At 36.4% G+C, this 24,674-nt stretch overlaps 1 protein-coding gene and 1 pseudogene across 1 annotated transcript in view; both read left to right on the forward strand.

Annotated features, from left to right (window-relative positions):
* Window positions 1–3,158: 3,158 nt before the first annotated feature.
* On the forward strand, window positions 3,159–12,403 carry LOC139984842 (serpin B6 pseudogene; annotated as a pseudogene).
* Window positions 12,404–23,551: 11,148 nt separating this feature from the next.
* The window catches only part of LOC139984865 (sodium/glucose cotransporter 4-like), a 38,009-nt gene continuing 36,886 nt past the window's right edge, over window positions 23,552–24,674 (forward strand). Inside the window, exon 1 of the mRNA XM_071998970.1 lies at window positions 23,552–24,648. Within this exon, the coding sequence (XP_071855071.1) occupies window positions 24,568–24,648 (81 nt within the window). The 5' untranslated portion in view covers window positions 23,552–24,567. The remainder of the gene's footprint in view (window positions 24,649–24,674) is intronic.

The following is a 24,674-nucleotide window of genomic DNA, read 5'->3' on the forward strand; positions in this document are numbered from 1 at the left end:
TATGGAGGTATCGTAAAGATTATTTCGGCGTTACCATAAGGATGTAAAATTAATTGTGAGTGGTGGTATATCCGAGCCCAATTGTTTGATATTTTATGAAAAAAATAATGATTCCATAAATTGAAAACCATGGTCAGCTTTTCGGTCAATGTGTTTCCTTTGGAAAACAACATATTATACGAGCGAACCTTTGGGAATACGCGAGTATAATTAGCCTATACGTACAAGGCCCCCACTAATGTAGTACACTGACGTGACCATTTTCTTTATTTGCTAATTACAACAGTTACATATGGAAATGCGGTGGAGTGGACAGCGAGCCATAGTTGAGTTCACCCCTCACCCCCACCCCCCCCCCGCCTCCAATGTGTCCTCTTCGGTTTGCCACCGCTTGCTATGTGAACCCCAGGTGGAAGTTTACCAGGCTTCGATGACTTGTACAGTTCATTGGGCAGAAAAGATCCGCTGCAACCAAATATAAAAAGTGTATTTAGAGATATTGAAACTATAGCGAAAGCGCGCCCTCTGTTTAGAAGTTCTTGGCGCTAGTTAGGGTTAGGATAGGGTTTGTGTGTATATAGAACCTCACACATCAGTTGTACTGAATGCATTTCTTCTGTTGCATTGAATGTGGTTGTGGGTTGTGTACACTGTTGCTCGTGTGGATATGTAAATGTGGAAAATAAAACTAATTTCTACAGTTTCAGAGTAATATTTTCATTTGGCGTGTGTTTGAGGGGAGGAACGAGTTCCCTTTCCTGAGAATTTGATGGCCTGTAAAGGCCATTGTTCTCACTCATTGCCCGTTGCACCTCACACCCAATACTGCTCCCTGATTTGGACCAGTATATTTCTGAAGAGATATCGTCCCTGTATTGTTGAGTGATTGGTTGATAGCAGATGGATGAAGCCCGGCTGTTGACTTATAGCAACATACATATACCACTGGTCCAAGTTACTGGCAGAATGAACCTTCGCTTTTCATATTGTTAATTACATATGCTTTATGGGAACACATTGATGGACCCGATTGGCGTATAAACCCATACAGACATGACTGCCGTTATAAAGGTTCTGGTTTGTTTCAGTATTAGCAGAATAGAAAGCAACATCGTAATCGCATAGAGCTTCCCTAACCAAGCTATGACATGGACTAAGAATGAAATGAAATTTTTATTTGAACTCATATGGTGTGTCGTTTCATTTCGTTCATATGTAACTATATCACTTTGACGCACATGGAGACAAATGAAATATTTTACATTCCTGTCATTTACACTATCACCATTATTATTTGTAAACCATGATTTAAATGCAGCGACATAATAAACACACAAAGACAAATAAAGAATATCATTTTCTTCTCCGTTTACACTTTTCACCATACATATAATTACCAATAATCATTCACAAATACAACATATATCAAAATGATCATAAAACATTTAAATGCAACGACAAAATGTACAGACAGAGACAAATAGCAATTACCAATAACTATCACAAGTACAACATTTGAAATCCATAACCAATGCCACACTATTATCCAATGGTAAACTCGATGCCAAACTATTATCCAATGGTATAGTGCAAATTATAACACTTCGGTCGGATCCGAGTGAAACTTGATCCAGTAATACTAGCCAACTCACTTTAAATCTTAAGTTTGATTAGAATTGAGTTGGCCGAACTTAGGCCTACAGACTAGGCTACAGTGTAAGTTACAGGCCTAAGTATCCAAGCCCTAACTTATGTCACCTATTTGCCCCTAGCCTATGGTAAGTTAGGCCTAGGCGATCGTTAGCCTAGGCATGTCGTCTAACTTTAACTTAGTTTAAGTAAGTATTAGGGCAATTCCACAGTAAAATTGTGATGCTTTGGAAAATGCAAATAGTAGAGACAGTGCAAAGGTTTGGAATAAACTTTCATATTACAGTTTATCACTTAATATTTTAAAATTCATGCAGAATGAAAAATGTTTTCAAAGTCTTTGAAATGTATGAAATATGTATATTAATAAGAAAAGTTACAGTGGTGCTGATATCGACTATTTATTTTGTAGTCGATTAGTCGCATAGTTCTTCTCGCGATTACTCGGTTACAGTTATGACGTCATCACTGTAAATTCACATTGCAGAAATACGGTCAAACAACTAATTTTCCATGGTGCACTGTCATTATTTTTTCTTTCGTGTTTTAACGGGTGGTGACTAAATCATGTTAAAACATCTACCAATGAAAAACTTAACAACTGTAAAAGTGTGTAAAAGTATAACGTTTCGATCCTAGCAGTATCTTCTTCAGAGGCTCAATGACAAGTAACATAAACTTCATGGGACAAACACTGAACACAGGCAGGTTAATGAGCAGGGAGAACACAGGCAGGTTAATGAGCAGGGAGAACACAAAAGAGATTGATGTAAGAGGATTGGTAGACAAAGGATGGAGGGAAGAAAGAAACCAACAGGGGGAAGAGGAGATGTAGGAAAAAAGGGACAAAGAGAGGATTTAGGAAAGTGGGTATAAAAATAAACTGCAGAAGGACAAAGACAGGGAGGTGTGGAGAACAAATGTCAAAGAGAGCTATAGGAGAAGAGAGGTGACAGAGGAGGAAACAAGAGGGGATATAGCCTGAGGGAGGGAGGGAACTAAGACAAACGGCTCAGAATCGTATAAAATTCCAGTCTGAACAGAAAAGGGATGAGGATTCCGAATTTCCACCTCAGGGAGACATACAACCCTATAGGTTTGAGCCAGAAACAGTTGAAACTGACGACGATGACAACCAAGCAGCAGTCAACGACGTAATGCAAGCCAATCGCTTGGAGAATCTAGACTGGTATGAAACAAACATAGTGTACATGTATGTGAAAAAAGGTGATATTTTCATTTGATGGTCACGCAACTACAGTGTTATTTGTTGACTTCTGTTAGTAGACACTTCGGACCAGTTACTGCTACTTCCTCCCTTCATATCATGTGATTTGCGCGTGGGCTTCACATGTCCTATACAGTGTAGAATACGCGCTGAATGAAAAATACTTGGAATTTTGCTTGTCATGGTCCGTATTCACGTGTAGAACAAATATATTTTCCATCTGGAATGATTCATAATGGTTATTCCCAGCAATAACGCTCACTTATTCAAAATGCTCAACGAACCCTGGCTTTAGTTTGGGTGTATCGACCTTACTAGTTAGTTCCTATTTCGTAGACTGTGCTGGTTAATAATTAATCTGCATCATTCAACAGTTTTCTGTTTCATTTTGACAAGTTTCAAGCTGCCTCTTGGTTCCGCTTTGTTCCTCCTACCAACAGGCGTAAGTGCGTTCTCTCCTTTTAGTGGATCCCTACATTATTTTGTCACCAGTCACCAGCCTAGTGCACCACCTATACCAACACATCACCAGCCTCTAGGTGCACCATCTATACCAATACATCCAAACGCCATCAAGCAGACAGATAAGTCACGCCAGCTAATTGTATTTGTCAGTGAGTATCGCCCAAACTAAAATAGTAGCCTACATTATTTTGTATCTTTGAGTTGGTTGACAAACGTTTGCCGTTTACACGTTAACCTACTTTTGTTAACATTTTGTGTAATTGTTTTAAATATAGACATGTGTCACGTTTGTAGAGCCTGAGTAGTTGAAATTCTAAGATCATGATGTGCTGGTTAGGGCAATTGAAGAAGTTTCAACATTTGACTGCATAGTCGAGCTCATTTAAGGACACTAGAGGGATATGATGCATATATATATATATATATATGATGTATATGATATGATATATATGATATGATATATATGATATGATATATATATATATATATATATATATATATATATATATATATATATATATATATATATATTGTTGTGTTCTCAACAAGAGAGTGTATCGTTTTCTTGGTTAGGACTCCCACTATTGTTTAATTGTAATTAATTAACTAATATACGAGAGGTAGACCTGAACTGTGTATAACGACATAGCTGCAGAGATAGGTTATCCTTCTTCCTGGCATTGACATCCAGGGTAGGCCATCTTGTGAGATTTGATTTCATTTTCCCTTAATGGTTCTACAAGGGTTAAGGGTCAGATTTGTAATGGATGGCTATTGGTTGGAACCAAATTAACGTTTTCACAATTGTGTTTAATATCTTCACAGAGGTTGGAACCACCTGTCTTTTGCAATTTTTTAAGTGTTTCCTACATTGTCTCAAAACAGTGATTCAAGTCTGTTAACCTATTGTTATATTTTCACAATGGTGAACTTTTCTGTGAATTTGCTATGTTCCGTATTTTGTCAAAAGTACAAATCTGCTTATGTTTCTTATTGAATCGTCAGTTGGATTTAGTGCATGTACATATTGCCCATACATCCTTATGTAATGTATTGTTTTTACAGTTTAGTGTCAACTCGAGGTTGGCAAGTTATGTATAGCTTATATATTTGTATCTATCTTTTGATAGGCTTTATTTTCACAGCAATAACTTATTGTATTATGCTTTGTATTATTCTGTCAATGAAAGCTTTGTAGTCAGTTTGTAGAGAGTTTGGAAAGAGGTTATCATTCATGTCTCACCCCAGACCCAGAATAGTGAGATGTAACCTTGTGCAGTATCATCATTTCCATTAAACTGGTATTTGATACGTTTCTATAATTAACATTTGCATAACATTGCTTTCATTCAATAACCAAGGCTTGGACATTATAAAACAGACTGTATGTGACTCAAGTTACCATTCCAAGCCCATCCTTGAGAGAAATCAAATTCTTGGCTCGGAGTCCTGTATGTCACACTGTAATAAAGCCTATCCTACAGGTACATTGCCAGCTGTGCTGATAACCTACATTAATAATCATCCTATCTGTTAGTCAGCTTTACTCGTTTAGCAGCCAACTTTCTGTAATTTCACCATTAAAAGTACCGAGAGGCACTAACAATAGAATGACGATCAGGAATCAATAAAATTGCGTTTTTCTTTCAGAGGTATGAGATTTATCTTATGAAATTAACGTGCAGTATCAAGAAAAAGTTAAATCCGAGCAAGATGCTAAATGGTACAACGCCAAGAGTAACGTTGTTTATACTTTATACAAGATATATTATCAGAGCCTTACATAGAAAGTCCTGTTTATCACATCATATTAAATATCGTGCCAATATTAATAGGTGATATCATACTGCAATAGCGCCATTACTTATTACAACGTTACCCGCATTTGAATGAAAGCAGGAAGATATGAATTTTCCAACTTTATTCTTAACCAATAAACTTGTACATTTTACAACTCAGTCTCGGAAAATCATATATTAACTTACAAATATCTGTTCTGAAAATGTTTTATGAAGTATAGAAAATTAACATAGTTAATTATCGCTGTGCAAACTTATTGAAAGAAAATATGCATATTGAACACATGACACACTCACAAAAATATCAGAAAATGCCATATATATCAATTCTATAACCTCCTTTTACCTGTTACGCCGATCGCGACCGCCTTGTACTTCTTTACGTCATCCTTAATAACACACCCATGCCTACAGTAAATTATAAGCAGCTTAACTTCCCTGACATTAATTCAGTCTAACCATCCTTTTCAACTATCTTTGATACTTTGTTATTTTCATCATGCTGGATTTGATATCCTTTAATTGAAGAAAAACATAGTGTACATATAAGTGGAAACAAGAGCCAAAGGGCAGTATGGTTCCTTGCTTGTAAGGAATATTTACAAGGAGAGTATGGCGGGCCATCAGTCTCAAATCATGGGAGATCGACTTATACCGATTTAAATCGACATTTACCAGTTTCCTTCGACATATACCAGTTTCCTTCGACTTATACCAGTTTCATTCTACATATCTTCTATTTATTTTACTTATCATCGATTTAAATCGATGATAAGTAAAATAAATCGATGATATGTCGAAGTAAACTGGTATATGTCGATTTAAATCGATGATATGTAGAATGAAACTGGTATATGTCGATTTAAATCGACATATCATCGATTTATTCTACATATCATCGATTTATTTTACTTATCATCGATTTAAATCGATGATATGTAAAATAAATCGATGATATGTCCATTTAAATCGACATCTACCAGTTTAAATCGATGATATGTCGAATTAAATCGGTAGAAGTCAATTTCCGTGGACTTATACCAGTTTCTAGCGTCTCAAATTGACATATACCTATTTAAATCGACATATCATCGATTTAGCTCATTAACATATTCCAAATCCCGATTTCGGTGATGATTGACATGTGGAGATACATCACGTGTAGTCACCTGACAAGGCGGGCGAGTAATTGAAAATAAACACGAGCACAGTGGAATGCATGATTTGAGCTTGAATACTGTAATTGTTAATCCCCTGGGTATATATTTAGTTACAGTAAAACGTAACCTTACAGTAGGCCTCACTGCAGAACAATATCATCTTTGTTTATGGTGTAACTGGAGTAGGTAATTGCATCTGTGTACGTACTGTGGGCCTATTCAGTTGCATGTGTATTCCTATACTATAGCGCCACGTGTTCGAGTAGAAAAGCCCAGTTTGCATTGAGATAATTGTACGTCATTGACATATCAGTTATTTGAGCCTAATTGTTACACCGAAATCTTTTTGCAAGTAATTGTTCATAATTACCATTGACATATAACCATGATGAACACCCAGGGGCGTAGCGAAGGGGTTTTTGTTGGGGGGTGTGGAGAATTTGATTTGCCGACTGATCTGGAAGTGGTGACTGAAATGGGGGAGGGGTCTAAGGGGAGGGGGTGTACCCCTCCCTTTTGGAAAATTTTTCGTTTTGAAACGTCTTTAGATGCAATCTGGAGCATATTTTAAGTCAAATTTGATTTGCCGACGGATCTGGAAGTGGTGACTGAAATGGGGGAGGGGTCTAAGGGTAGGGGGTCTACCCCTCCCCTTTGGAAAATTTTTCGTTTTGAAACGTCGTTAGATGCAATCTGGTGCATATTTTAAGTCAAATTTGATTTGCCGACGGATCTGGAAGTGGTGACTGAAATGGGGGAGGGGTCTAAGGGTAGGGGGTCTACCCCTCCCCTTTGAAAAATTTTTAGTTTCGAAACGTCCTTAGATGCAATCTGGTGCATATTTTAAGTCAAATTTGGCACGGAAGAAGCTCCCGTTCTCCTTTTCTCTATTCAGCTTTCCTTCTTTCTTCCCCTTCCGCTCTCTTCACCTTTTCTTCACCTCTTCACCCCACACCCCCCCCCGCTCGCTACGCCCCTGTGAACACCCTTGCTAGCTTCGTAATTTTGGAACTATTAAATTACTCGCCCGCCTTGTCAGGTGACTACACGTGATGTATCTCCACATGTCAATCATCACCGAAATCGGGATTTGGAATATGTTAATGAGCTAAATCGATGATATGTCGATTTAAATAGGTATATGTCAATTTGAGACGCTAGAAACTGGTATAAGTCCACGGAAATTGACTTCTACCGATTTAATTCGACATATCATCGATTTAAACTGGTAGATGTCGATTTAAATGGACATATCATCGATTTATTTTACTTATCATCGATTTAAATCGATGATAAGTAAAATAAATCGATGATATGTAGAATAAATCGATGATATGTCGATTTAAATCGACATATACCAGTTTCATTCTACATATCATCGATTTAAATCGACATATACCAGTTTCATTCTACATATCATCGATTTAAATCGACATATACCAGTTTCATTCTACATATCATCTATTTATTTTACTTATCATCGATTTAAATCGATGATAAGTAAAATAAATAGAAGATATGTAGAATGAAACTGGTATATGTCGATTTAAATCGATGATATGTAGAATGAAACTGGTATATGTCGATTTAAATCGATGATATGTAGAATGAAACTGGTATAAGTCGAAGGAAACTGGTATATGTCGAAGGAAACTGGTATATGTCGATTTAAATCGGTATAAGTCGATCTCCCATGATTTGAGACTGATGGCCCGCCATAGGAGAGCAGCACTTTCCTAAAATTGTTATGTGGTCCGATGTACACAGACAATATTATTGCCAAAAATATCACAAATCAACTGTTTGTATTTTGAGAACCTGTTGAGGACCAGGTGTCTGATATGAGCACGAGTTGGCTCTTTTTACAGAACTCACAGAATCATCCGAACTGTACTTATAAAGAATTTTAACAAAACCAAACAGAACCTTGATCTCTAATAATTAGCACACAAAGGTTGCAGAGGAGTCAACTTACGGACAATTTAGATCGGAATATGCCCACGAAAATTCAAAGAATCGACTTGAAAGAAGCTATAGAGGCCACTGGAGGTCAACCTGAGGTCAAAGGTCACCTAGATGCGGGTCGACTAATGGATTACAATAGCGTAACTTCCAACCTTAACGGACATTTTGTTCTCAAGATATTGCAAAAATACTAGTTTTTGACCCTAATTGACCTTTGTTGACCTTCGATCACATGACCGTTATGATTGGAAACGATCCATACCCCATTCACAGCTACTCCCAATATATCAACCATGTTGGACCCTGTCAGTGGGAGTTTCACAAGTTATTGCACAGAAGAAACACATTTTGACCCATAATTGACCTTTGGTGAACTTGGATCACATAACGGTTATTTTGGAAAACGTGTCCCTACTTCATTTACAACTTGTCCCAATATACCAGCGATGTCAGACTTTGTGACTAGAAGTTGTTGCAAAAATTAGCATAAGTTGGCAGTTTTTTGCACATAGGCAACCTTGAATGACCTTGGATGACCTGATGGTTTTTATCAAAAATATTCCCTCGGTGATGTGAAACCTCTCCTAAAATTGTTATGTGCGCCAATGTACACACACAACGTTATTGCTAATAAGGTATCAAAACCAAATTTTGGCCCCTCATAATTTGAGAACCGGGTGTTCGATTGAAGCGGGAGTTGGTTTCCTCTATATAGAGCACAAAAAGCTTTATCATATATCAAAATATTAACAAACTTTTTTGTTTTGCCCCGTATCTCCTAAAATGACCATATTTTTCAAAATTTGACCTTTGACCTTTTGACCTCACGGTCAGATGTAGTTTGACACACTGATTCCCAAAAGCAACATGACAAGTCTGTACGACCATCAAAACTATACTTATTAAATTAAAAAAAAAAAAACTTTACCTCTGATAACTTCGCACACGAAGGTCACACAGGGGTCAACCAAGGACAATTTTGATTGGAAGGTACCTTTGAGATCCGATTATGGCCACGAAAATTCAAATAACCAAATAAACTGATATAGGTCACCAGAGGTCAAACTGAGGTCAAAGGTCACCTAGATGCGGGTTGACTAATGGATTACAACAGTTTAACTCCCAACCTTGACGGACATTTTGTTCTCAGGTTATTGCAAAAATACTAGTTTTTGACCCCTAATTGACCTTTGTTGACCTTCGATCACATGACCGTTATGTTTGGAAACGATTCCTTACCCCATTCACAACTACTCCCAAAATATCAACCATGTCGGACCCTGTCAATCGGAGTTATTGCTGTTGTTAATATATTGGTTTTTGGCATCTAACTGACCTTTGGTGACCTATGCGGGCACCAAAAACACAAAGGATCTTCCTCTTACTTTGGGCTATCCGATCATGATATATCATTTCCTTATTGGGATATCGTGTACACAAGCCAAGCGTTACTTACACACACACATGTTTGCATTACATTCAGACCGAGGACCCCATTGTATTTTCCATTGTTCAAATCAACGTACCCTAACCCCATACAATAGAAATCTTCCGAGGCCGTGGTGATTCTTTAGAAATCACAACCGAGGACCTGGAATTCTTTTGTTCAAGTCCTCGGTCAGAATACAAAACAAACGCACACACACACGCATACACACACACACACACGCCAAGTTGAATGCATAGTTTCCTTGCTTTGCAAAAATCAAGGAACCAAAAAGAAGAAGTTGTTTTTCGCACAAGAAATTTTTCAGCGGAAAGTACTGTGTGCGGAGAATAACTGAAACCCCTTGAAAGTTTGCACATTACTAAAAATTATCCATCATTCAATCAATGCCCCCAGCCTTGATGTGGGATGTTGTTTTAGTACAACATTTCTTAGGTATTTTATAACATTGGTGCAGCAGGAGAGCCAGTGGAGGGTGTTCCAGATATACAGTATGTGTACATTGGTAAGACATATTAAACAGTCCTGTCGTAATCAAACTGACCAGTATCTACTTTGCTTGAGAGCAGAAATCTACCACCATCTTGTGTTGAGGATGATTATTCCCAGGATTTACTTTTCCTCTCGTCTACAGAACTTAACCGAATATGTCAACTACAAGTATCAGTGAAGCAAGCCAATTGGCCAACTCCTTAAATGAATTCTCATGGGAGCTGTATGGAAACATCGGTAAGGATCCATCTAAGAACCTCTTCTTCTCACCTTATAGCATTATGGCAGCTCTTACCATGACGTCTGCTGGAGCTAGTAGCAACACCGCCAAGCAAATGTCACAAGTGTTAAGGATCAACAAGTTTAAAGGTAATGATGTTCACAGTGCTTTTCAGAAGTTGAATAATTTGATTTTATCTCCCAATACCATGTGCACTCTAAAGTCTGCCAATCGCTTGTACGGTCAGAAGGACTACACCTTCCTAGAATCCTTTCTGAAGACGACCAAAGTTCATTACCAAGCCGAGCTGATGCCTATTGACTTCAAGAGGGATGCAGAGAATGCCAGAACAGAGATCAACAGCTGGGTTTCAGAACAGACCAATAACAAGATCAAAGACCTAATAGCACCAGGAGTTTTGGACTCTTTGATAGGGCTTGTATTAGTTAATGCTATATACTTTAAAGGTAACTGGTTGTCACAGTTTGATCCAAAGAGGACTTCTCTTCAGCTATTTCATGCTTCATCCAGTGAGAGCATTCCAGTAGATATGATGTACCAGAAAGGTTCCTTTGATTATTTTAAAGATCAAGATCTGAAATGTCAGGTTCTTTCCCTACCGTACGTTGGTAATACTCTGCGCATGGTAATCATATTACCAGACCCGTCCAGTAACCTTACTAACTTAGAATCCAAGATAAACATGCAGGTCATAACGTCTTGGGTTAAAAGCAGTAGGAAGCAGGAAGTCCATGTCAGCTTCCCTCGTTTCAAACTGGAAGCGAGTTTTGATTTGAATGATCATTTGTCATTAATGGGAATGTCAGATGTATTCGATGTAAGTAAGGCAGACCTTTCTGGAATTACTGAATCTGAAGACCTTTATGTGTCAAAGGTCATTCATAAGGCTTTTGTTGAGGTCAATGAGGAAGGAACAGAAGCAGCTGCAGTTACTGCTGTTCCCTTTGGTGCTCTTTGCATTGAACATATTCCAGCTGCATTTAAAGCCGACCGACCATTCATATTTTGCATCTCAGATACTTCATCTGGTTCCATTTTGTTTCTTGGAAGACTTGTAAATCCACCAAAAAGCCAGAAGAGGGACGAGTGGTAAATCCACCAAAGAGCCAGAAGAGAGATGAGTTGTGATCTTTCTTCAAACATGAATAGCACATTTTAGCAAAAAGGAAAAGGCGTTTCAATGCAAAATAATCTTCCTAATCCCTGAGAACTGTAAAACTGGACAGGTTCCAGCATGTTCACTGATTTTGTGAGTTCTTTTGCATTTATTAACAGTACATTTTAGCTTTGCTTTTATCAGTCCTGTATATTAGTAACAATTTAACCATGTACTATTATAATCTAGACAGTGTGGTTATCCTTGTTGTTAATGGAACTCCTACAGTGCAATTAAGATCAAACTTTCTTTCCCTCACATTCTGTAGCTAGACAAAGATATTCATCATCTCTTCTTTAACTGATTATATTTAAATGGATTGATGGTTTATTTCCTTTATCCTGCATTTGATGAAATAGTCATGATAAAGATTATTTATGAAAATTACCCCAAAAATCAGAAAGATGGAAAAGAGAAATGATAGGTTCGTTATGAGGGATGGTGTGTCCAAACAGGAGTGCAGAAAGTCAGGACAGTTGGAAACCATTTTTGACTTTTTATTTCCTTTTAAATTGAGACTGATTTTTCAGGAGGCAAATGCCACAATATGGGTGACCCTTTATAAAGTAACAATCCAAATGCATGAGACGTCATTCACTATTTATAAACAATTCATCTCACTGATATGCTCCCTCAAAAAACTTGCAGAATTTCAGTGGACTACAGTTAATGTTTAAATGGTTAGAGTTTTTAAAAATTCAAATTGAAAGTACTATTATTAAAAACAATTTTTAAGTAAAGATGTTGCATATATTGGGTTTAATATTTTAGAATAATTAAATAAAATGGCAAATAATATAGTTTCATGGACTTTTGACAAATCTCTGTGATTGTTAATATATCTTGTTATATATTGTTTTTTTTTTCGCTTTTCAATTTGAAAAGTGGCAAGACTTGTTCTCCGCATGTAGTCAGGTAGTTTCTACTGATTTACAGAGTTGAAGCCAAATAGCAGGCTTTCAAAAAAGTGGGAGGGGGGATGGAGGTAGGGGCACATTCAGCATTTAACTGCTACACTGGCCAAAATGAAACATTCAGAAAAAGGTTTGAAGAATTTTGGTTAGAATGACATTTGAACGAGTGACTACCAGATGGTATGACTTGTGTTATATGAGGTGAGCTATCCAAACCCTTATATTTAGTGGCAATCTATATAGCCACTTCTTAGTTATGCAGGGTGCCAGTCAGAAGCCACTGCAGTACCTCACTCCTGTTTCCACAGTTTCATTACCAAGATAGTGGCAGGGTATGGATTTCATGTCAAAATATAAGTTTGATCAGAAATACATACAAGTTTTCTGAAAAACCTCACAGGTCAATATGAAGAGCCTCTTTGTGGTAAAAAATACTGTTCTGTGAATTAAACTTCAAACTAAAAAGAATGTAATTACAAAGGGCCCATTTGTTGAAAACGTTCAGAAAATTGAGTTTGTGTTACAGAATATCCAGGAGCTGTACTTTGAACATTTTTAGTAAACTTTGTGGTTAAGCTCTCTGAAATCCAACTTTGTATGTCCCTTAAAGCTGTGTGTCACCTCCCCACATTGAAACCTCATCCTACCCCTGCATCAGGGACAGTATGCGCTATTTCAGTTAGTTTTAGCAAAATGTTCATATCATTTTAGTCATTACTGTGCAACCTCCAAATCTAGGCACGTATGTAGGAATGGCATTCGAGTTTGACGTGAAGTATTGCACTCACCAAAATTTTCTTATTTCAGCCCGTAAAAAGTTAACCCCTAATTACGAGCCCACTTATATCATTTGACTAATGTGATGTTCCTCTTTTCAAAAAAGACAAAAAAGTCGCCTAAGGCCACAAACCTATGTTTAATGTCCTTTAAACGAAGGTTGTAAAAGCAAAGGAATAACATAACAGAAAATTAGGCAGTCAATCCCTTTACATCATCTATGCACATAGTTATCTAATGTTTATTAATATTCATAAATAAAACTAGAATTAAGAAATGACTTGCAAAATAGTCATTCTTTGATGGATTTGCATGGGAGTTGCAGCTATTTTCATGATTTCCAATGCCTGTTAAAGTGATAAGGACAATGATGTTCATATGTGTCCGTAGACCTTTAAAAGGAGCAGCAGTCTGGTTTATAAGCAGACATGTGCGTAACATGCTTCCGTAGTCATCATTTCACCTTTTCGCTTTGTGAAGGATCTTAAGCAAGTCTGCAGTCGTTTTGATTGTCATGTCGAGTTTTCAACCACGCCTACTGTACTTAACGACTGACATTGAGCTGTTTAATCTGAACAGTTTACGATAATCTACGGAAGCTTAAAAGTGCCATCCACATAAGAAAAACTTTGCCCCATAAGTTGACATTTTTCAGAAAATTGTTAAGATAACAAGATAAAATCTTATCAAAAATCAGAAAAATGTTGGATTGTTTCAGTTGCTTTAACTGAGCAATTGAAAAAAATTTCTGCAAAATGTTTATTTTACAACTTATCATATCTCGTCAATTCAACATTTTTCTACAAAATGTTAAATTGTTCACTTCATTCCATCTGAGCAATTGAACAATTTCTGCAAATTTTTTAATTGACAACTCATCGTATCTCGTCAATTCAACATTCTTTTACAAAATGTTTAATTCTGACTTCATTCCAACTGAGCATTCGAACAATTTTCTGCAAACTTATGTTATGACTGATAAGATTCCTTTAAGTCACAGTAATCCCTTGCATGGCATTAATAATGATATAAAGCAGTCGTTTATGATGCTTCCAACCTGCACTGAGGAGGTAAAAGGCTATATTATTAAGCTTAAAAGTGGTAAAAGTCCAGGTCATGATAAAATTACCAATAATGTTATAAAGCATATTAATGATTTTATTGCGGCTCCGCTTGCTCACATTATTAATTGTTCGTTTTCTAGTGGAATATTTCCATCTGAGTTAAAAGTTGCAAAAATTATTCCTATTTTCAAATCTGGAGATCATAAGTTGTTTTCTAATTACAGACCTGTCTCACTTTTAACCACTATTTCCAAAATTGTTGAACGACTAGTGTATGACAGATTGATTAAGTTCATTGATAAGCACAACATTTTAAACGAACATCAGTATGGTTTTCGGAAAAACTATTCAACTTATCTTGCAGCTATCGACTTAATTGATAGTATATCATGTGGCTTAGATAAAAAGATGTCTACTGTTGGTATTTTTATTGATTTATCAACGGCTTTCGATACCATTGATCATTCTATTTTATTAAAGAAGCTTCTTGCTTATGGAGTACGTGGAATTTCCTATAACTGGTTTCAAAGTTATCTAAGTAATCGTATAAACTATGTATATTATAACGGAGTTACATCTGCAAGGTCCATTTGTAATGTTGGTGTTCCACAGGGTTCTATTCTAGGCCCACTTCTTTTTCTTATGTACATTAATAATATTTCTCATTCTTCTACTAAGGGAAACTTTGTTTTATTTGCTGATGACACTATAATCTTATTTCAGAAGGATAATATAACTGATGCAATTCTAGAAGCAGAAAAAGAGTTTACTCATATTATTAACTGGCTTAATGCAAATAAATTGTCTCTGAATTTATTAAAAACTAATATTCTTATATTCGACAATAAATTACATGATACTACTAATATTCCCATCAATATTGATGGCACTATTGTATTAACCACAGCAACTACTAAGTTTCTCGGTACTATTATCGATTGTAACCTTCACTGGAAAAATCATATTTCATATATCTGTAGTAAAATTGCCAGTGCAAATGGAATTATTTATAGATTAAAACATGTTCTTCCGAAAGATACATTATTGACTTTATATAATACTCTAATACTTCCACACCTGAATTATAATTTACTTGCTTGGGGAGGTGCAAATAAATCACTGTTGCATAATTTATATAAACTGCAAAAACGTGCAGTTCGTAACATTTGTATTGCGCCGTATACTGCTCACTCGGGTCCTCTTTTTAAGAGTCTGAACGTCTTAACTATTTTTGATTTATTTGATTATCAGCTTGGTATTTTTATGTTAAAGTTTAATAATGGAAATCTTCCTCCTATTTACAACTCATATTTTCATTATAGATATAATATGCATCATTACAACACTAGATCTATGTATTCTCTAAACATTCCATATTCACGAACTAGACTTAGACAGTCCCAGATTCGCTCAAGTGGTGTTACTCTCTGGAATTCATTCTCATCTAATCTCACTGAATGGAATATTACTTTATATACTTTTAAAAATAGGTTGAGGAAAAAATTGATGTCGACTCCATATTACATATAACTACATGCATATTTAAACCATTCTTTAATGTTCCTGTTATTCTTTTGTAATTAGCACATTGATAATTATTTTTCTTTATTTCTTTTCCTTTCCTTTTGTAAGGGGTCAGACTCGAAAAGCTTTGCTTATTCTGACTCCTCTACCCATCATATGTATATATATATATACTGATTTTTGCATATCATTTATTATATGTAAGTATATTAATTTACTATTACTCATGTTATAAAATATGAATTAATGATTATGATGATGATGGTACAAATAAACTTGAACTTGAACTTAATTGTCAACTCATCGTATCTCGTAAATTCAACATTTTTCTACAAAATGTTTAATTCTCACTTCATTCCAACTGAGCAATTGAGCAATTTTCTGCTAATTGTTTAATTGACAACTTATGGTATCTCGTCAAATTAACATGGTTGGTCCGTCCCGGGTAACAGTCAGTGAGTGCCATTAAATGAGTATTTTGAACAATCACCAGCAAAACTTAAAAAAACATTCACTAAAGAATGAGAATTCCTACACATATAATCAGTTCAAAGCATTGCCAAAGATAGCACCATTTTGCATCTAAGCCACCTTACATTTACACAAATTTCTCAAATGGGAACACCCATTCCCTGCATGGGGTGACAAAGGAAGGATCCACCCGGGTGCCACTATATTCTAGGTACGTGACTGCATTAAGTAGACTGATGAACAGCCATGCATGCACACAATGAAATGTTGATGTATCAACTAAGATATGATCGGATAACTTATCATTGCTTATGTCTGCTCTGGACATTTCATTTACATCCCTTTTAAATAATTATCGTGTTTATTTCGATGGCATTCCATAGCACAGAACTTGATAACACCCTGGCCTCGAAGGTAGCATAAGGCTATTAAAAGCCGGCATTGACTTATCACACTTAATCACAAAAGTAATGTGGTCTCTAATTCTAGATAGAAGTTCTCACACGCTGAACGCTGCCCATCACCGGATAGCTGACAAGTTGGCACTCATGGCACCATCAACTTTCCGTATCATGACTATGTAGATTTTTGCTAAGAGAGCCTGTGAAGTTTTCGTCACTTGTAAACAAGCCTCTTCACTCAATAGTAAACAATTTTCGTTATCTGCCCCTGAGAGGTCTAAAGGGGTCTAATATTGCTTCAATTGCGGACGCAATTATTGCACTAAACGTACTTCCATTCATGCTCTTCAACATGGAAGCTACGGAAAACCACATCCTGATTGATAACGTATCAAAAAAAAATTCTTTTGCTGCTTATTGGCACTTTATCTGAAATAGGAGAACACTCGGGCGGATTGATATAGACCGAAATTGGAGTATGCCACCTTGAAGACGTGAATCCATTTGTGCTTGTTTTATAGTAACGTACTGGTCTGGGTTACTTTCAAAGTGTTTCGACAACAGATAAGTTGACCTGTGTAACTGGTATCTTCATCTCTATCCCCAACAATTCCAAAAGCTGCACAATTTACCCCTAAACGAAGAAAAGGCAATTCATATTATCAGCGAATCTGAAACGGGAAGTGACGTTAGAGGTCAACTAGCTATGTTGTCGAAACACTTTGCAACTAACCACTGGCTGCAGTGGGTTATAGTTTCAAAGTAACGTATTGGCTGGGCTTAGCTGTCGACAACAGATAAGTTGACCTGTGTAACTGGTATCTTCATCTCTATCACCCATACATCCAAATGCTGCACAATGTATGGCGGGCCATCAGTCTCAAATCGTGGGGATTCGACTTATACCGATTTAAATTGACATATATCAATTTCCTTCGACTTATACCAGTTTCCACCAGCTTAAATTGATTTCTACCGAATTAAATCGACTTATATATGTTTAATTTTTCATATCAACGTTTTGAATCGACATAAACCAATTTAAATCGACATACACCGATTTATTTTACTTATCATCGATTTAAATTGGTATATGTCTATTTAAATCGGTAGAACTCAATTTAAGCTGCTACAAACTGATATAAGTCGAAGGAAATTTGTATATGTCGATTTCAATCGGTATATGTCGATTCCCCACGATTTGAGACTGATGGCCCGTCATACATGTACAGGTACCTGTATAGAGTTACATTGATTGGACTCTCCAACTTAATCAATCTTGGTCAGCTTTTTGACTAGTAAGCGATAGACTTCATAATTTAAACAATAAACTTCTAATGGAGTCATGAATATGTATAAAATATTGACCATGCATGTATTAAATAATAATATTATTTTAACAATACATAAAATCGAGAATAAATGCCACCAAAATACTGTGAAACATTTTAGCCAATACCCGTCTGTTGCATGTCTTTTACATTTCCTGCACAGCTGAGAGTGTGCCTTTAAATATAGTGAGCAGTATCGTGAAGAACACTATCAGAATTTGACATCGTATCTTATCCTATCGTTAAAACGCCACACCTATGTATATTTATATATAAACTACGATAGCGTAATGCATCGCACATGTCAATTGACGTTTTGATGAGATGCAACAATTTTCAGGGTTTAAGCATTCTGACGAGTTGAGTAACAAACACAGGCGCGTAGCCAGGAATTTGCCAAGGGAGGGGCGAAACTGTAGATTCGGCATTGCAAATTATCTAAGCGTAGCGCCACCATGCATGGTTGTCGCGAAGCGTACAAGAAAAATTTGGCTGAAAATGCCTCCCAGGTCGCTGGAAATGGCACTTCCCAGGCCTTGTAAGTTGCATCTTAGCATTTTCTCTTTTGAAAATACTAGCGATATCATAAAAACATTAAAAAAATATATGCCCAAGGGGGGGCGGCTGCCCCTTCCCCCCCCCCCCTTGGCTACGCGCCTGAACAAACATCTCAAATTTGACGTTTTTGTTACTTCGACGAATTGATGCATACAAATACCGTATAAAACCTTTTTTTTTGTCGATTTAAATCAGTTTGACAATTTGGTATGATGTCATGAGAAACGTCAAATTTCACATTTTTGTCATCATGACGAGTTCATGCATCTCGACAAAACGTCAATTTGAAAGTATTCGACAATTTGAAGATTTTGAATATGCCGCCAAAACGTCAAATTCAACTTCTTCTCATATTATAGCGAGTTGTTGCATCTCATCAAAACGACAATTTACATGCCTCTTCTGCGGCTTTAAATAAATAATGAGGAGGAGGAACAACTTGAAGGAGACGAAGAGAAAAACAGGCGCCGTCTATTTCCTTATCTGCAATAAACCCTTTAGTTGTCATATATATGTCACACAAATATGCGTAAATGTCTCACTTTTAATACCTGCGCAATAAAGAAACCACAATATGTCAGTATCTTAATATATCATGAATGGGTGCGCCCTTATTGATGTTTCCAATACAATGAACCAGTCAGTACACTTTTAAAGTGTTGTAATTTGGAAGTCAGGAAGAGTGGAATAAAACGTATTCCGGTTTCTGAAGAACGTTGATAATTTTTTCAACGGGTACCTTGAAACAGTGAATTCAAGTCGCTAGAATTCTGTTAAATAACATCTCGTTACCTTTGAATCTTTTCTACTGCTTTCGGGTTCTTTTTATCTAATTTTATACGTTTATCGAAATTAATTCACAAATCGACAACCCATCACGTGCAACTGTGGATTGATACCGGTACCGCTATACTAGTCAACATGTGACAGCAAATTATAAGGCGAAGTATATAGATTTATAAATAATCGTTGCTTAAGAGTGAAATAACAATACTAACTTTGTTTATGTGCATGAGATAATAGTAAACACTGTCCATTTAATTTTGCACAAACAACAACAGTTTTCCAGTTACAAACACATTCATATCAAATACAGTCATTTCGCATATGCCAGACTAATTCGATGAGTACGACATACTCTTTTCTTGTCAATAAACGGCATCGCGTAACAGATATCTTACACGGATATATATGATCAATTCTAGACACATCACGTGATACCTAAACCACCTAACGAGAGTACAACCCACAAAATTGGGTAATACCTTCACAATGTAAATTGAACAGTGTCCTGATGTATGTTGACTCAAGATGGCAAGACAGTAAGTTAGTGTACATACAGGTTAAATAATGAGTGTAAATTAGTCATTATAATAATTTATTAATAATTAACGTTATACAATTAACAGTGCTTTCTTGTTGTTATTCTACTACCAATTTTGAATGTTAATGAACGGTATTACGTTATATATATATATATATATAGGCTATATATAGGCTATATATAGGCTATATATATATATAGGCTATATATATATATATATATATATATATAGGCTATATATATATATATATATAATGTACAAGCAATATTACGTCAAAATGTTACCTTTAATTTACAGTTTGTAACCATATATATTCGCTTTTGGCAATCTTAATAAATCAATTTACAACGTAGATAACTTTGATAGAGGCATTAACCAGGCGCGTATCCAGGGGGCGTTGGGGCGCACGCCCCCGGGGTAAGAAAAAGAGGATAGAGAAAAAAGAGAGAAGAAAAAAGGGAAGAAAGAGGGGGAAAGAGGAGGAGTCGAAGAAGGAAGGAAAAAGAAAAAGAAGAAGAAGAGAGAAAAAGGAGAAAAGGAGGGAGTAGAATAAAAACGCCAAGACACCGGGAAGAGAAAGAGGAACAGTGACATCATTACAGCGCTGATCCCTAATATTTACACAGGGTAGCCAGTGACGGGTTTCGGATTACGGAAGAGACGTGCGCCTGACCCTACCCCTTACCCTTACAACTTTTTTGGCGTTTCCATTTCCCCTCTCTCACTAATGTATATATATATATATATATATATATATATATATATATATATATATATATATATATATATATATATATATATATATATATATATATACATATATATATATATATACATATATATATATATATATACATATATATATATACATATATATATATATATATAAATATATATATATATATATATATATATATATATATATATATATATATATATATATATATATACGCGCCCCGACTAAATGCCCCCCCCCCCCCCTGCTATACTGATTCACAGAAAAAGGGTACATTTTTGGATAGCGAGGGCCCATTTTTACTGGGAAAGAAAAACTCATGCAAAACTGAACAAGACAATATACATATATTTTCATGTGATACGGACATCATGAATTCATGACCATGGGATCATTGGGTATTAATGTATGTATTGAGCTAGCTGTGTTATTTATTATAATAATGAAAACAAAGTATGTAATTTAAAACCCAATTCCAGCCATGTTGTACAGAGTACAACATTGGGACATATGATTTTTTGAAAAATTCTAAAACGATAACCCCACAGACTTGAAACTGCGTTCATTTGAAAGAAAAAGGCAGGGCTTTCATATAAATCTAATAATAATAGGTAAAAATAAAGATGCCTTCGGTGTATCTGGTAAGTAAAAAAGCACAACCAACAGTTCTCTAGTTATGTTCATTGCATACGGACCCATAATGTATTACTGAAATTATTGAAAGTCAAAATCCTAATAAACGAGATCTCAAAATAACCGATGTGTAAATGCAACTTGAAACTATGGTTGTCCATAGATGAAATTTTGTGCAACATTATGGGTATGTTTTGAAGTGAATTTATTCACGAGAAATGTGAATTTTCAAATTTTGAACAAATAATGGGCTTGAAACCTTGAAAAGTGGAGCTGATTGGTATTATGGGCCGCGACGTAGGATCACCTACAGAAGCAATGATCCACAGGAGATGCGATGAGGTCGAACATTATGTGTGATTGGTGACAATCTTCAAGAAGGTTAAGGATAATAAAAACTATTGGGAAATACTTGGTTCTCAGGCAAAGTGTTCATCTGCATGGTTTGTGATTTTAAAGCCCGAGAGGTGCCATTTCCGGTGATCTGGGGGGGGGGTACGAAAACCAGAAATTTTATTGTACGCTGCGCGCCAACCGATGGTGGCGCTCCGCTTAGATAGTAATACGTGCCCCGCCCCCCCCCCCCACCCGGGTTGCAAAATCCTGGATACGCGCCTGTTAACATCAAATATATTGCGGGTTATGGCTCAGTAAGGTATTAAGTATATTTATAAGCGCAATCAAAACGAGTACGCAGAACTGTGGCTGGTTATGCACTGAATTGCCCGTTATATGGCCTTCAATTACCATATATTATACGATACTCAATATCTTCCGTGTAGCATTCATTTACAGCTACGGCAATGTAGTCTATGTATTATACATCCCTATCAACTTTAACCAGACTCAGCAGAGATTCTGACCTTAGGTTGACCTGTTTTGGTCAATTGAACGAATCTGGAGTTTTATTGCTGTCAACACACTTGTTATTTATCGCCGAAAGCAAGCGACCCAGTCGAGTAAAACCACCTCTATCGAAGCAGTAACATTAAAATACCGCAGGAGGGTGCATGCATGCTTATAATAAAATTGACGACACTTCCAGGTCAATCCAACCCCATCAGCGAAGTTACTATCAAACTATATTTACTCATAGCCGTATAGGCTGATTTAAGGCCATGCTGAGGTGAAATACTGGGGCCGATATTATATTTGTTTATTTACCCGGACCCGGACCCGGACCCGAATCAACCCCGCCCCCCACCCCTCTGTTCACGCACTTTCATAGAACAATTAACCATGTATTGCTGTATAATGCATGTAATAATGGCAATGTATATACTAAACTATCAAATTGAAATCTGTTACGTCATTTTGTCGAGATGAATTGTGTTTGTTATTGTCGTAGGCAGGATAAGCGGTAGTTTACACGATATATTCACTACTCTCACTTTATGTACTATCACGGACATATACACTGCTGATACTCCCACTTAATTATAGAGTTCTTCTACTCACTTTTGTGCATCTGCGCGCGTATTATTATGTAGAGCCTATTATCAAAAGAAAAGAGTATGTATCCAAAAACTGTTTTTGTTCTGCCCTCATTATACGGAAATGGTTCACATGATGCACTTCAAGAAAAAACATTGTCTGATTCTCGCTATCACTGCAAAACATCCGCTCTAAGACTTATACGGGGAAAGATAAACATGGTTTCGGAACTGTAAACGAATTTAAATCTGAATCTTGAAAAAAATAGTAAACTTAACACTTGGTTGGCTGAAACCATTAACCACAGGAATATAGGTCTTAATATTCATTTTAATCCAGATCTGGGAATTCCAGGAACTTAAAACTAATCGGAAAAGTTCTAACCGGAAAGATGTAGCCTGTCTGTTACGAGAATCTATAGTTCTGAAATCTGTGATATACGGTATGTCAAGTAGGCGGGACTTGTTAAACTTTGCTTGTCCATGATTGGCTAAAGTGTCACGTAGTTAGGAATAGGAAAATGCATCGACTCAACTAGGCCTCAGTACTGTAACCCGTCACATACAATCATTTACTATTAAATAACCAGCGAAGGCCCTAAACGAAAACATGCTTGGCAAACAATTCAATTCACGTGAGGGTTCCTCTGGAAAGCAGTGCTTCTGCACTGAGAATGACAATAATAAAAAATAAGTAAAAAAAAAGGTTAGTAGCAAAGTTCATGAGAATTACCAGAATAATTATTTGTCCGGGTCATATCTTAGTCAAGGTTGACACTGACGTCATCGATTTGGTTGAAGGGATATTTCAGTCATCAAAATTAATAGCTTTACACGGAGTCTTTGCAAACGGCGTGCAAATTTCTTGAAAAATTTGGGTAAATTTCATGAATGTATCTATGGCAACAAGCAGAGTGAATGACAATGGCTGTTAATGTTTTTGTAAGTTCTTCTATGGTGTAAACATCGTTTCAGAAGAGAAAGAATAAACATGACATGGAATAAGTTTATGCTATCTCACATTTCGAGGACATATCAAACTGGACAGTATGACAGCGCATAGACACTACGACATCACAGATTTAGCAGTCATTGGGATTCATTTTATGGAGCAATGATGAACTTATATCAAAATGTGCACAAATAAGTGAACATTAAAACAACTCAACATGTAGAATATTCAATACGCCCGTGAAATATGATACGACCATAGGCTATATAGCCTCCCTAACTCTCGTCATGCCTGGTGTATCCTATATTTATATCTGATCTGCAAAACTTCTTTAACATATTTTTTGTATATATAAACCTCTTTTTGCGTGGGGGTGTTATCATTTTAAATTGAAAGAATACTTTTATATTTTGTATGTGTTTGTGTTCATAAACTACAAGGAAGTCTGAATTTATAAAGCGGATGAGACCCCCTCCCTGCGTGACTACGGCTCTGGATTGGGGTGTATATACGCGAGGACATGCTTGATATTTGAAAACACAAAACGTCAGGGCCAACCTGAAGCTCCACAGTGCTAAAGTTGTTACAGCATGCAGGAGCTCTCTGAACACACCATCAGTAACAGAAATAAGTTTCTGTGATACCAGTACACTGTCACTGCATGGGTTCCTTGAACCAACTGTCTCGGTAGAGCATAGAAGTTGAACTTCTGTGCGGTAAATTCAGTTTCCCTGGAGACCAGACTGTCAGATTGGAAATCAGAAGGTCAGAAATCCGAAAACCCAGCCTACGATATTATCTTTGAAGTGACACTAGTACTAGTGGTGAAGTGAAAGTCAGTCAACATGGCTTCGTCAAGCCTCGCAGCGTGGGACTATGTTGCCATAATTGGTTATTTTATTCTGGTGTTATGTGTTGGGCTTTACGTAAGTTGCTAGGCGTATCATCTAAA

The sequence above is a fragment of the Apostichopus japonicus genome, chromosome 17 (genome assembly GCF_037975245.1).
Source record: "Apostichopus japonicus isolate 1M-3 chromosome 17, ASM3797524v1, whole genome shotgun sequence".
In the NCBI taxonomy this organism is placed as follows: Eukaryota; Metazoa; Echinodermata; class Holothuroidea; order Aspidochirotida; family Stichopodidae; genus Apostichopus; species Apostichopus japonicus.